General features: G+C 45.9%; 1 protein-coding gene across 1 annotated transcript; it reads left to right on the top strand.

Moving 5' to 3' along the window:
* Positions 1-8795: 8795 nt before the first annotated feature.
* Positions 8796-15146, top strand: LOC308150024 (ubiquitin carboxyl-terminal hydrolase 42-like; the record flags this gene model as incomplete). Its single annotated transcript, XM_080522896.1, has 14 exons — positions 8796-9048; positions 9480-9689; positions 9871-9981; positions 10482-10581; positions 11019-11086; positions 11209-11279; positions 11410-11492; positions 11588-11699; positions 11869-12009; positions 12170-12270; positions 12383-12539; positions 12910-13578; positions 14344-14594; positions 14708-15146. 14 exons carry the CDS (start codon positions 8796-8798, stop codon positions 15144-15146), a joined length of 2766 nt encoding a protein of 921 aa, XP_080379022.1.
* Positions 15147-15929: the final 783 nt, after the last annotated feature.

The raw sequence follows: 15929 nt of genomic DNA, 5'->3' as shown, positions 1-15929 counted from the left end.
CCACAGTCAAACCAACACACCTGTCTCCACTCCCAATCAACCCTCTGGCTACATCTACCCTGGACTCCCTTCATTCATCGTCAGTTCTTCCCTAAGAATGGCCTGCCCACGCCAGCCACTACCCCCAGCCCGCCAGGCTGAAACCCCCGGACTCATCATCTGTTTTTCCACCCGCCTGCACTGTAAATAAATACCCTACGGGGCTAACACTGTATTCTGCCTCCGGTGTCGTGTCCTTGAGCCCCCTCGCTCCCGTGTCATAACAGAAGAACCTAACCTACATCAAGTCGGCCAGGCGGTTGAACTCCCGTCAGGCACGCTGGGCCCTGTTCCTCGGGCGGTTTAACTTCCACCTCACGTTCCGTCCGGGCTCCCTGAACGCCAAGGCTGACTCCCTTTCTCGGCTCCATGCCGCAGAGGAGGAACCCACCACTCCTGACACCATCGTTCCATCCTCCCGGGTCGTTGGAGTGGTCACCCTGGAGATCGAGGCGGTGGTCAGAGCTGCACAGCGCACCCAGCCAGATCCCCGACCGGGGTCCCCCGGCCGTCTCTTCGTCCCGGACGCCGTCAGGACCAAGGTGATGCAGTGGGGCCACGCCAGCCGCTTCGCCTGCCATCCTGGGGCCCTACGCACACTGTCCTTCCTGCGCCGGCGGTTCTGGTGGTCCACCATGGCCGCGAACGTCAGGGAGTTCGTCTCGGCCTGCCCTACCTGCGCTCGCAGCAAGGCATCCCACCGGCCGCCTTCAGGACTGCTGCGGCCTCTACCCGTGCCCGGTCGACCGTGGTCCCACCTCGCCATGGACTTCGTGACCGGCCTTCCCCCGTCTCTAGGCAACACGGTCATCCTCACCATCGTGGACCGCTTCTCCAAGTCCGTGCGGTTGGTAGCTCTGGCAAAGCTACCGACCTCGGCGGAGACGGCGGAGCTACTCACCACCCACGTCTTCCGGCTTTACGGGCTTCCCCAGGATGTGGTTTCCGACCGTGGCCCCCAGTTCACATCCAAGGTGTGGCAGGCCTTCTGTTCTGGGATTGGGGCCACGACCAGCCTCTCCTCCGGCTACCATCCCCAGACCAATGGGCAGGCGGAGAGAGCCAACCAGAGCCTGGAGTCGGCACTCCGCTGCATGTCCTCCCTCCATCCATCCTCCTGGAGCAAGGACCTACCCTGGGTGGAGTACTCTCTGAACGCCATGGTGAATGAAGCCACCGGCCGGTCCCCCTTCGAGTGCTCCTTGGGGTACCAGCCACCCCTGCTTTCTACCCAGGAGGGCGAAGCGTCGGTACCATCGGTCCAGGCACACCTCCTTCGCTGTCGTCGGGTCTGGACCTCCGTACGCTCGGCCTTGCTTCGGGCCACCGCCCGAACTACCCGAAGCGCCAACCGTCGTCGCACTCCAGCTCCGGTGTACCAGGTGGGCCAGAGGGTCTGGCTCTCCACGGCGGATCTCCCCCTCAATGTCCCCTCCCGGAAGTTGGCGTCGAGATACATCGGCCCCTACGCCATCGACCGGGTCATCAACCCCGCTGCCATCCGGCTGGTCCTCCCTCACTCCCTCCGTCGGATCCACCCGGTGTTCCACGTCTCCCGGGTTAAGCCCCATGTCGCCAGCGACCTGATGCCACCAGCCCCTGCACCGCCCCCTCCTCAGTTGGTGGATGGCCACCCCCAGTGGGCGGTAAGGAGGCTCCTCAGGGCTCGTCGCTGTGGCCGGGGTTTCCAGTACCTGGTGGACTGGGAAGGATATGGCCCAGAGGAACGGAGCTGGATTCCCCGGTCCCAGATCATGTCCCCAGTCCTCCTCAGGGACTTCTATCGGGCCCACCCGGAGGCTCCGGGCCGGTCGCCAGGAGGCTCCCCCTCGGGGGGGGGTCCTGTTACGGCTGGGCCGTCACACACGCCCTCCCCCGCCCCCACAACTCGAGCACAGCGTGCTCTCCGCCGCAGGTGAAGCTCGTTCCCGGTGATTGGAGGGTTATCCAGCCACAGTCAAACCAACACACCTGTCTCCACTCCCAATCAACCCTCTGGCTACATCTACCCTGGACTCCCTTCATTCATCGTCAGTTCTTCCCTAAGAATGGCCTGCCCACGCCAGCCACTACCCCCAGCCCGCCAGGCTGAAACCCCCGGACTCATCATCTGTTTTTCCACCCGCCTGCACTGTAAATAAATACCCTACGGGGCTAACACTGTATTCTGCCTCCGGTGTCGTGTCCTTGAGCCCCCTCGCTCCCGTGTCATAACAATATGTAAACGAACGAACGAATGAATACGTAAACAGATACGGCCAGCACTAATGTTGTTGGGGGGGTTTTCAACATAAAAGGACATGAACTAGAGTGATTGTTATTTATACTCAATATACCTTCACTCAATTTCCATTATGATGTTTCACAAAGCTTTATCATACTGTGTCAACTTCAAGTTCCTAATTATGTTGCAACTTTGAGACTTGTTGATAGTCACACCTTGTTCAAGAATAAACAATTTAACAAAGAAAACAAGCTTCCTTGGTTTCATATTTGTTCACCTATAGCCTACATTGTGAAGGAATGCCCCACAACAATAGAGCAATGAATGAGATAATTGCTGCACTATAGCTAGTAGTAGTAGCATAATTGTTGCACAATGCTCATCCTCGCAATTTTCTTTGTGATCAATTTTTTATTTTAATTTTATGTACAAACACACAAAGGACAATGACAAAACAATTATCAAAATACACAACATTCATACCTGCATACCTACCCACCCTACCCACCCTACCCACCCTCCCACACCAAGGTCTTACTCCGCCCAAAAACCCTCAAGAAGGATTTAAACCAGCTCAACATAAATGCCACCAAATAAAGTAAATAAACATAATAGGATAAACATAAAACATTAAATACTATAATATTCATTCAAATATCAATACCCACACCATTACAATTATTAATAGTAGCCTATTTAAGATTATTATAATAGTATTTTAGTAGTATAATGTTATAAACATAATGAATGGCTTTGAAAGAAGAGAATAAAGAAAGGACAATGGAAGAGAAGGAAAAAGAGAAAAAAAGAAAAGAAAAAAAATATATCATACTAGTGGAATAACCATAAGTTATGCATATCACCTCTGCATACATTCTATAAAGGAAGTCCATAAACTAATATTCTTTTCTTGAGCGCCATGCATGCTGGCCACGGACCTTTCTAGTTTGGCTAGATCTAACACAGTGTTTAACCAATGCTGATAGGACAAGTCATGGGGGTCTTTCCACCTCTGAGCTACCAGTTTTTTGGCGGCTGTGAGGCCTACCAGAAGCCAGCGTTGGTGCATCATTGATAAATTTAAACTGGTAAAAATCATTCAGTAGTAGAATTATTGGGGAGCAGGGGATAGAGGACCCAAGAAACTCAGACATCTTATTGATGGCCATACCCCAGAATGATTTAACACCAGGGCAATCCCACACCATATGGATGAAAGTTCCTGTTGTGTTTAATGAGCATAACTGACAGTTTGGCGAGGGTGTTAATTTCATAAAAAAAAGTTTACGGGGTGTACAGTATAGCCTGTGTGCAAAGTTATAGTGAATCATCTGATGATTGGGGTTGCGAGATGCTAAGTTGATCTTAGTCCAAACCGTAGTCCAATTGATTGTAGATGGTGAGATAGAAAGGTCATGGCTCCAACGCAAGTTAATTTGTAGAGGGATATCTGCACATTTGATCATAAGTGTGTAAAGGTTAGAGACTAAGGCTGTGGTAGGTTTACCAACAAACATTTTGTGGATGGGATGTACCTTCAAGTCTTCTCCCCAGGGGACTCCGTATGCCCGTAGGGCACTGCGGAGCTGGAGGTAGAAAAAGAAAGATGTGCGAGGTAGAGTTATAATTATAAGGTATTGTAGTTTGTAGTGATGGATAGATTGATAAACCTAGATATTTGAAATGGTCAACCACTGGGATATCTGATGGTAGTGATGCCTGCCTTGAGGCCTCATTGATGGGAAGGAAAGCCGACTTGGACCAGTTAATTTTATAACCGGAAATGCTCCCATACTGGTGAAAAATAGATAAAAGATGTGGGGTTGAATTTACGGCATCACCAAGATAGAGTAGAATGTCGTCACAATAAAGTGAGATATAATGATCCGTGCCATGGGCAGTTATCGGAATGTGGGGTGACTGACGCACAGCCTGGGCTACAGGCTCCAAAGATAAAGTGAACAAAAGTGAAGAAAAAACGCAGCCTTGGCGCGAGGAGCGTCCGACAGGAAATAAAGAGGAACACACATTCCCAGTCATAACCATAGCTGAAGGAGAGGAATAAAGGGTCTTTATCATGTTGGTGAAATTTGTCCCGAAACCCATAAGCTGGAGAACAGACCATAGGTAGTGCCACTCCAGACGGTCAAAAGCTTTCTCTGCATCCAGAGAAAGGACCGCACAGGGAGTAGCATTATCAGCAGAAGCATCAATGATGTGCAAGAGCCTGCGTACATTATCTGAGGATAATCTGGATTTCATGAATCCGGTTTGATCCGGATGTATAAGTTTGTTCATGAATGGCTCCAGTCTAAGTGCCAACACTTTTGCAAACACTTTTATGTCTGCATTCAAGAGTGACAAAGCACGGTAATTTGCGCACTCAGTTGGATCTTTGCCTTTTTTGTGAAGCAATGTTATAGTAGCGGTGTTAACATCTCTGGAAAAGGCTCCACTAAACATAGCATGATTAATCATCTTTAAAAGTAGAGGGCCAAGTTGAGACCAAAATGTTAAATAAAATTCTGGAGGGATGCCTTCAAACCCAGGTGATTTACCTTTGTTAAGCTTGTGTAAAGCATGTTTTAATTCAATTAAAGTAATGGGTTTATCCAGAGATATGGCATCCTGCGGCAGCAATTTAGGAAGATTGAGATTGTTAAGGAAAGCATCTGATTTAGATGAATCATAAGATACTTCGGAGTTGTATAACTTGGAATAAAAAGAGCGGAAGGTTGAATTAATTGTTTTGGGATCTGTTACTAGGTCTCCCTCTAGTGTTTTGATGCATGAAATATTCGCAAAATTCTCACTGGCACGGAGGCTGATGGCAAGAGATCGGCTGGGGCGGGCACCTTCGAAATAATGATTCCGGCGTGAACGTTGAATGAGGAATTCAGCTCGCTGTCGCAACAAGGAGTTCAGCTCATCCTTTATTTTGTTTCTTTGTATGATTGATTCAGGGGTAGTGTTACTGTGCATGTCTCTCTCAAGTTGACCGAATTCATGTTCCAGTTCAAGGGTTCTACGGTGACGTGCCTTGTTCAAATGAGAGGCAAAAGATATACAATTACTCCTAATATAACCCTTCACAGAGTCCCATAGTATCCGAGGATCTTCTACTGCGTGCTCATTGAACAAAATAAATTCAGCCAGACCAGTTTGAAGTTGTTCCACAAAGCTGTCATTACGCAATAAAGATGTGTTTAGACGCCAGCGCGGCGCACGGTCGCGCGTTTCTGATAATTTGGCCCTGCAGACAACTGCCTTATGATCAGAGAAGGCGAGAGGGAGCATATCTGCGCTTACCTTTTCGAGAAGATTCTTCGAGGCGAAAATAAAATCAATTCTGGAGAATGTATGATGTCTTCCTGAAAAAAAGGAGTAGTCTCGTTTGTTTGGATTAATAACACGCCATATGTCCATAACTGAAAATTCCTGGGCCCATTTGTTGACCCTCTCTGGTCACTGCCCTCTACAGAAGCTGTCCTCCTATCTGCTGAGTGGTCCAAAACTGCATTAAAGTCTGCCCTAATTATTAAACGGTATTCTACCAGGTCATGCATGATATTAGATAGGCGTGTATAAAAATCCGAATCATAACTGTTAGGCGCGTAAATAGACAAAAAGGCTATTTTCTTATTTTCAATAATGGTTTTCATATAAGTAATTCTTCCATCTAAATCGCCCCACCTAAGTTAGTTAACTGAAAATTACGGCGAGCAAGGATTACTACTCCCTTCGTTTTGTTTAGGGCTGATGAACTTGCCTTCACCATATAATGTTTATCTTTTAGTTTATGGACATCCCTCTGCAGCAAGTGGGACTCGCTAACCATGGCTATATCAACTTTCTCTCTTCTTAACACATCCAAAAAACTTGTACGTTTATGTGGTAAATTAAGGCCACGTGCATTAAAGGAAAACACTGTTATCTTAGTCATTTAGATGGTGGTATATGCAAGGCACAATATGAGCTGATAAAAAATAAATTAAAAATAACAACTGGCAGAGCAAGAATTCTCGTCGTAGAATTGTAGTATTGTTACGTGCGCCGTTACCATGGCGTCTGTGGTTGTTATGATGCACGCGCGAGCTTCCCCACAACAGAATGTTGATCGTGTGCTCAAGAAAGGCCACACGCTCTTCACGTTCCCTTATCGTTGACGAAAACAGGGTAAGACACGTTTAAAATGACCCGTTTCTCTGTTTCAGGTGTGTTGCGTTGCTAGAGTAGTGGGCGTGGCCTGTCTCGTTGGCTAAAGCCTCTCTCAGCCTGGGTGGGAGGAGGGAACAATTGTCGTAAACGTGCGTGTTCTTCTGGTCGATGTTGGTTTTCGGGCTTTCACTTTCAGATTACATGGTCTTTGCAATGTTGAATCGTTGGGTAATCCGAGCCAGCCCTCAAGTTTGTTATTTGATCAATTCTGCCCCCTCCGAAGTCATGATGTGGTTCCTGTAACTAGGCACGCTGGACGAGAATTCTACTGTACACAAACGTTTACGCCCCTAACAACCTACTGCAGCGATTCCCAACCTATGGGCCGCGGCCCTCTGGTGGGCCGCAAGGGTACTGCAAGTGGGCCGCGAAATTATGGGCAAAAAACAAAAAAAAACAATTTTCTTTAAAACCTTACAAAAATGCATCATCAGTGTGATACTACTAGGCCTACTGCACTGTATGTATGATGATTGTATGATGATGCATATGAAATATCCAATATGAATACAATAATAATGATGAGACACCCCCAAAAAATGCCTGTGTGGGCCGCGGACTCGCTAACCATGGCTATATCCACTTTCTCTCTTCTTAACACATCCAAAAAACTTGTACGTTTATGTGGTAAATTAAGGCCACGTGCATTAAAGGAAAACACTGTTATCTTAGTCATTTAGATGGTGGTATATGCAAGGCACAATATGAGCTGATAAAAAATAAATTAAAAATAAAAACTGGCAGAGCAAGAATTCTCGCCGTAGAATTGTAGTATTGTTACGTGCGCCGTTACCATGGCGTCTGTGGTTGTTATGATGCACGCGCGAGCTTCCCCACAACAGAATGTTGATCGTGTGCTCAAGAAAGGCCACACGCTCTTCACGTTCCCTTATCGTTGACGAAAACAGGGTAAGACACGTTTAAAATGACCCGTTTCTCTGTTTCAGGTGTGTTGCGTTGCTAGAGTAGTGGGCGTGGCCTGTCTCGTTGGCTAAAGCCTTTCTCAGCCTGGGTGGGAGGAGGGAACAATTGTCGTAAACGTGCGTGTTCTTCTGGTCGATGTTGGTTTTCGGGCTTTCACTTTCAGATTACATGGTCTTTGCAATATTGAATCGTTGGGTAATCCGAGCCAGCCGTCAAGTTTGTTATTTGATCGATTCTGCCCCCTCCGAAGTCATGATGTGGTTCCTGTAACTAGGCACGCTGGACGAGAATTCTACTGTACACAAACGTTTACGCCCCTAACAACCTACTGCAGCGATTCCCAACCTATGGGCCGCGGCCCTCTGGTGGGCCGCAAGGGTACTGCAAGTGGGCCGCGAAATCATGGGCAAAAAAAATATATTTATTTTTTTCTTTAAAACCTTACAAAAATGCATCATCAGTGTGATACTACTAGGCCTACTGCACTGTATGTATGATGATTGTATGATGATGCATATGAAATATCCAATATGAATACAATAATAATGATGAGACACCCCCAAAAAATGCCTGTGTGGGCCGCGAATACTTAAGAGATTTTTAAGTGGGCCTCGAGTCGAAAAAGGTTGGGAACCGCTGGCCTACTGTAACGTTGTCACGTGTCCGTGAATCTAGTGTGTACGAGCCATTTATTTGGTACAAGCAGGCGCATTTTTAGTTTGGCAATATTATTCGGTGAAATCTTATTTAACGAACGATTGTATCGGTGGGCAAATTCTTAAAGTGATAGGAATGTTTTGCCATGCATTGTAAACCTGGTGGTTAATATGACATACTAACATGGATCTCCATAATACACTACTAGCTAGCTACTCTTTTTGTGAACCCTTCTTTGTTCCTCAAGCTTTCATTTGAAACGATTTTGTTCTGCCATATTTAATGGGGATTGACTGAGAATAAGCCCCTCTCAGTACCAGACAGGGAGTCATTCCTGATATAATGTGTGAATAGATCCACCAACTGAATCTGTCATACCCAGAAGTCACCCATTTATAATAGAAAATCAGTGTGTTTGATTGAGATGCTGGACGGAACATGCATGCATGCAGGTAGCTAAGGATGACACTGTATTAAAGTGTTGCTTCATAGGTTGTTTAGAGCATCCTATATACACTGCACTTTATTTGGCACTCTTGGACTACAATCTGAATATCATAGCGTAATACTAACCCACTAGAGCTCCAGTGAAGATTGTATGTGTGCTTGGTTCAGATACAACTTCACTAATCTCTACCAGGGTTATCATTCCTCAACCAGTTGTCAATACTTACATATTAAATAGCTAACACTTTCATCTGTGTTTGTTGTTTTTGCCCATCAGCAATGAACAATGACCATAGTTCAAAGAAAGAAGAAGTCATCAAAGAAGTCATCTTCAGAGAAGTCTGACCTTGAGTCAGTCGGGTGCAAGCGCTCCCCCTTCAGTAGTGGAGACGGGATGGACAGCAGCTGCTCCAGCTGGGGGGTGGGCCCCTCACCCAATGACACCCCCAGGGTGAAGACAGGCGGCTGCCTGGGCCCCACACCTGGAGCTACCATCTACAGCAGTGCGACCCACTCAGTGGATCGGCCCAAGGAGCAAGGTGAGAAGATATGGTTTGTTAAATCAAAAGGTCTCTTGATGCTGGGTAAAAACGAGGGCAAATACCTGCACTCACTGTAAATGTATTCACTGTGTGTGCTGAGGGAATTCCCGCCCAATTGACCGACTGAACAGGTTTCCTAGGTGTTGTGTGTCTTTTCTCTATGGCATGGCAAGTTATGTAAGCATGTTGTACTGTGAGGGGAGGTAATCAATCGCTTAATGTAGCCCCAAGCAAATGACCCAGAATGAGGTTCTCTCTTGTAGAACCTACTGTGTGATGTCAGTAATAAAGACAGCATCTCTCTGCCCTCTGCTCTCACCTAGCACTCCATCGCTTGTTCCATATAAACAAAACGTAAAACTTTCTTTAAAAGTATTTTCCGCCTGTGACTAATCTCAGTGTTTTTTGTGTTTCCCCACCCTCCCCAGTGGTGCTGAGCAGTGGGGATGACATTGGCCTCCCCCAGAAGGTCCTGTTCCCTATGGAGCGGCTCAACTTGAAGTGGAGCCAGATCCACCGCATCGGAGCGGGCCTCAAGAACCTGGGAAACACCTGCTTCCTCAACTCGGCTCTGCAGTGTCTCACCTACACCGTTCCCCTCACCAACTACATGCTGACCCGGGAACATTCCAAAACATGTATGTGAATAAAGATATAACCAATCTGGTTTCCAGACCTGTTTAGAATGACTATTTTGGTCGTGATATATTGAATTTTAAACAATTGTATTGAGGAATGAAGTTAATCGGAACAGAATGCTAGAAGATACGGTACAACATGCCTCTTATCCGATTAACCTCCATATCTGTTCCCCTTTAGGTCATGAGCCTGGTTTCTGTATGATGTGCACCATGCAGAACCACATCACCCAGGTCTTTGCTAACTCGGGGAACGTCATCAAGCCCATTGGTGTCTGCAATGAACTAAAACGTGAGTGTCCACTCACAATCAGAAAAAAAACTATATTACTATTTAATATATGCTTGATGGAAATATGTGTTGTTGTAAAAAATAAAATAATAATAATAATAACTGCCTGCAATCACATCAGAACAAAACAAAAAAACATATTTGCTGTATCAAAATAATAGATATATGGACAATATGACCAGCCTAAATAGTAACTAAACAGCTAAATAGTTTTCCCTCCAAAAATGCAAAGAGAGCATCACAGGTGCCAAATCCAGGGAACACACAGTATCTTCAGAACATTTATTTTCCCTCCAAAAAAGTAGAAGGTGCTATCAATTTATTTTGGAGGGAGAACTATTTGACAGACAGCTTCTTAGCAATAGCATCCTATGCTTCCACCAAAATACCAAACGATAAGTAACAGCTAACCATAACCATGTCAATGTGATTGTTTAATGCTCTCAAGTTTTTGTCAACTGTATGGTTTCGTCATCTACCTGCCCTGTTACACCCGGTAGGGATTGCAAAGCACTTCCGCTTAGGGAGTCAGGAGGATGCCCACGAGTTCCTGCGATGCACAGTGGATGCTATGCAAAAGTCCTGCCTGCCTGGAACCAAGTAGGTGTTACTGAGGGAGTTATGGAAATCAGTGTTCAGCCACTAGGATGTAGTGTACTTGGATGTGACCTACATTCATATTTAGCTTAGAATACAGTGAGACATGATTAATAGATATGTTGCAATGACCCTCGCTTATAGAAGCGACCCTTAAAACTGACTGTAGCAAGCTCTTGTGGATAGTGGATTTCCTTTCTGCACCAACAGGTTACCTTTCTGTAATTATCTTTGCTCTATTTCCTCTGCTGTCTCTTCCCCTTTATTTCTTCTTCTCAAAGGGCTGTAACAGTTTGTGTTGCTAATGGTTAATAAACGAGTATCTTGATTTGAGAATGTACTGTAGTACAGACTGGCTGACTATTAGGAATAATTCATTCACATTTTGAGTAGTTTGTAGTTTGTCTTTTTAATTCTTCTGACATTTCTTTTTTCAATAGATTGGACAGGCAAACGCAGGCAACCAGTTTTATCCACCAAGTCTTTGGAGGGTACCTACGATCCAGGGGTAAGTTATTGGTCCAAACTTGCATTGCTCATTTGTATGCTGCTTATACTGTATGTATGTTGCTTACCCGTACAAAGTTAGCAAAGAAAAGCACTGAATCTTCAATGCTCAATCTTTCACAGTAAAATGTTTAAACTGCGAAGCAGTCTCTGACACGTTTGACCCCTACTTGGATGTCGCATTGGAAATAAAGGTAACACACAATTATACATAATCATTCTGCTGTTTCACATCAATCAAGTACCTTTTACAATAATTATTCATCGTGATATGAGATATTGGTAATAAGTAAATAATTGAGAATTGTGTCTGTCGTCTTGCAGACGGCTCCCAGCATAACCGAGGCACTGGAGCAGTTTGTCAAGCCAGAGCAACTGGATGGAGATAATGCATACAAATGCACAAAGTTAGTATATACCTGTATTCATTTATTTGTGCAGCCTATTGAGTTTTGATTCCTCACATCATAATGGAATGCAACTGACTAAAACCTGTCTGCAGGTGTAAGAAAATGGTTCCAGCCTCAAAGAGACTCACCATCCACCGGAGCTCCAACGTGCTCACCATCTCACTGAAGCGCTTTGCCAACTTCAACGGGGGCAAGATTAGAAAGGTAAGATCATTTTGGGAATATTTGGATTCAGGTTTAGAATGTTAAATGCAATAGGGTATTTTTTTCCTCTTCTCAGACAATCAGAAATGCCTTAGTTATTTTGAAGATGTACCCCCTGTTCGTTTTCCCTGTGTGGTTTCCCTGTGTCGTCCTTACTCTCCTTACTCAGGACGTGAGGTACCCCGAGTACCTGGACCTTAGGCCCTTCATGTCCCAGTCCCACGGGGAGCCCCAGGTCTATGTTCTGTATGCAGTGCTGGTCCACTCAGGCCGTAGTTGCCATGCTGGACACTACTACTGCTACATCAAGGTATCTCACACACACACACACACACACACACACACACACACACACACACACACACACCCCTCATAAAAATTCAGTTCACCAGTGCATCAGCCAGTCTCATTTTGCTCAGAATTAGATGTTGATGTGATGTGACGTTAACAGTCCTCTTCTTAATTCTCAGGCCAGTGACGGGCAGTGGTATGAGATGAACGACTCCTCGGTGTCTGTCAGTGACATCAGATCCGTTCTCGACCAACAGGCTTACGTGCTCTTCTACATCAGGTGAGTACCACAGAGGCGCAAAGACATTTCACAACTTACATTTCTTGTGCATGCCCCCCCCCCCCCCCCTTTTTTTTATCACGAAAACATCTTGTTGTATTCCGGCCACCAGGTCACCTGATCTGAAGAACGGAGGGAACTGTAACCTCGTGAGCCGCACCCCAGGCCAGTCGTCCCCGCGCCCTGTCCTCACGCCCAGTGTCAACCTCGGGCTTTGCCACAACTCCACCGGCTTCATCGGCCCCCAGCTGCCCCCAAACATGGCTAAGGTACAGCCTCTATACTGCACTGTATACACACACACACTCTTTGATTGTCATATGAGCCTCCACACGTAGCTTCACACCACATTGGCATGATACTTAATGATAATTCTGATGATTATTAAAGATCAATGAATGATAATACTGTATTCACAGCAAGCTCGCGTACCAGTGTTTCGCACAGATTTGTTTTTGGCAGGGCACATGAGTACACATCCAGCGATGCCATTACCATTTACTCATTTTCTATTGAGTTCTATCTAAGCCAAAACTCCAGACAGGGGAGCCTGTCTTGAATAGCCCCACCTATTCAATGGTAAGGGAAACAGCAGTGTGTAATGAGGCTTGTAGCTAACTTATTTTGGTTGTTTCACAGAACACCCTTCACGTCAACGGGAACGGCTCTCTAAGAGACAATCCATCTGGCTCCAAGCCTAGCACCAGCAGTGGCGGCCTCGGAAAACCGAGCCACGTGCTGCCCTCCGCCTCCTCTTCTTCATCCTCCTCGTCCTCCATCTCCTCAAACCCACTCTGCCGTCCCACTGGGATCCCCGACCGTGCTCTCCTTCTACAGAAGCTCTCCTTCTACATTGGCCAGGGCAAGCAGATCCGCCCCTCCTCATCCTCTTCTTCAGCCTCAGCTTCCTCCTCTTACGTCCAGCCGTCCGCCTCCTCCTCTTCCTCTTCCTCACAGTCTACCTCAGCCTGTATGTCCGCCCCTCGCCCGCCTCGTGTGAACGGCACGTCAGCCAGTAATGGGAATCACGTCTCCTCCTTCCTGGTGCCGTACGGCCACGAGTCATCAGAGGAGTCTGATCAGGAGGGCGGCGCTCTAGAAAACGGCCTGGCCAAGCCTAATTTCAACGGGAGGAACGGAGGAGCCGTCTACGGACCGGCCCCGCGACCCCAGCCGGCCGTTAAGACCAACGGTGCTGGTGGGAGTGAGGCTGGGGCGCACCACAACAGTAACGGCATCGCCAAACCCAACCAGAACGGTCACCAGAACGGACACCACAAAGTCAATGGCCTCAAACACACTGACAAGGTACTTAGTCAAATAACATGCCAAAACGGTAGCATAGAATAGTTTCTATCTGATAAAGTGTGGTTATCTGATATCGGGCCACGTATAGGATTGTTGTCATGGTATTTGGCTGCTTGCAAGGACAAGAGAAGAAGGTATTGTTGTTGAAATACTATTGCAAAGCATTATCCTGCAGTATGTAATCATGTAATTATCCTGTAGTATGTAATCATGTCATTATCCTGCAGTATGTAATCATGTCATTATCCTGCAGTATGTCATCATGTCATTATCCTGCAGTATGTAATCATGTCATTATCCTGCAGTATGTAATCATGTCATTATCCTGCAGTATTTAATCATGTCATTATCCTGCAGTATGTAATCATGTCATTATCCTGCAGTATGTAATCATGTAATTATCCTGCAGTATGTAATCATGTCATTATCCTGCAGTATGTAATCATGTCATTATCCTGCAGTATGTAATCATGTCATTATCCTGCAGTATGTCATCATGTCATTATCCTGCAGTATGTAATCATGTCATTATCCTGCAGTATGTAATCATGTCATTATCCTGCAGTATGTAATCATGTCATTATCCTGCAGTATGTAATCATGTCATTATCCTGCAGTATGTAATCATGTCATTATCCTGCAGTATGTAATCATGTCATTATCCTGCAGTATGTAATCATGTCATTATCCTGCAGTATGTAATCATGTCCTGTCAATATTTTCATCAGTGCGCCCATTGATGTTTGTGGTTGTGGTCTGTTGCAGGTTTCTAGCAGTGGTCCTGGGCTGTCGTCTGGTGTGGGTCCAAGCATAGCTAACGGTCATGGGCTGTCGTCTGGTGTGGGTCCAAGCATAGCTAACGGTCATGGGCTGTCGTCTGGTGTGGGTCCAAGCATAGCTAACGGTCCTGGGCTGTCGTCTGGTGTGGGTCCAAGCATAGCTAACGGTCATGGGCTGTCGTCTGGTGTGGGTCCAAGCATAGCTAACGGCAGGGAGTCTCATCACAGTCGGCCAAGGTGAGACAACCCTCACACCTCCAGGCACTGTGCAGATTTCAATGATTTTAAATTATGATATTAAGAATGTAATTGTATTAAGCCTGTATGCTTTTCTTCTTCTTTTTTTCTAGCAAAGAGGTACCGAACCGGAAGCGCCGTTACCATGGCGACGACCATGTCAACGACCACTCGCCTAATAAACAACGCCGCACCGACTACGATGACTTCAGCCTCCCTTCTGGTCATGCATCGCCAACAGCACCCCATCAAGGAAGCAGTGAGGAGAGGCCGAACCGGAAGCGCCGTTACCATGGCGACGACCATGTCAACGACCACTCTCCTAAGAAACAACGCCGCACCGACTACGATGACTTCAGCCTCCCTTCTGGTCATGCATCGCCAACAGCACCCCATCAAGGAAGCAGTGAGGAGAGGCCGAACCGGAAGCGCCGTCACCATGGCGACGACCATGTCAACGACCACTCTCCTACTAAACAACGCCGCACCGACTACGATGAGGAGGCGTTTTGTCTGGAAGAGAAGGAGCTGGCCTGGGACTGGCTGTTGTGACTGTGTGTGCACTTACACCACCACACCTACCCTGGACAGACTTGAGGACATTTCCAGCTCTTTTATGTTTTTGCTTTTTTCCCCCTCTCTTTCTCTCAACCCTTTCACTGGAGAAGACAACTTTTTTTCTCTGCATCCCTCTTTTCACACTCACTGAGACACCCTTTCTTTCTATCCTTCTATCCTCTATCTTTCTATCTTTTAAACTCATTATTCAAGTATACAAAAAAACATAAAAAATGTTTTCATGTTATCACTTTTGGCTGTGGACCTTTTGTGTTTGCTTTTTAAAAATCCAGTTTGTTTTTTCTAGCGTTCATAAGAAAGAATACTGTGAATTTAATTTTGAACTGTACTATCAGTTATTTTTTATACATAAACAGTCCTGTATCAGGAATACCAATAGAGATTTTTTTTTTTCATGTTTCTGGTTTGTTTTAGACAATTCCCACAACTTAATTTAGACCATGTTCTATGGACATAAGTCAGTGAAATGGGTATGGTTTGCTGTTTTTTCTACGTAAAAAAAAACATGACAACAGTTATGTTATACCTTTTAGTTCAACAATAGCATGTAAAATGTATACATTGTACAAGGTATATAAAAAGCCTTAAATACATTTGTTAATGTCAGAAATTGTAACCCTCACTTTGTTTACAAGCATTGTTTGTTGGAGTGAATGCTTATGATGGGGCATGTACACCACAATGGGTAAAATGTCCGCCTTTCTACCAGATGGAGTTATTATATGGAAGCTACCCCTTTTGGTTAAATCATTTTCG

The sequence above is a fragment of the Nansenia antarctica genome, assembly GCF_963989245.1.
Source record: "Nansenia antarctica genome assembly, chromosome: 1".
Lineage (NCBI taxonomy): Eukaryota > Metazoa > Chordata > Actinopteri > Argentiniformes > Microstomatidae > Nansenia > Nansenia antarctica.
This window is presented reverse-complemented; position numbering and strand designations above follow the sequence as displayed.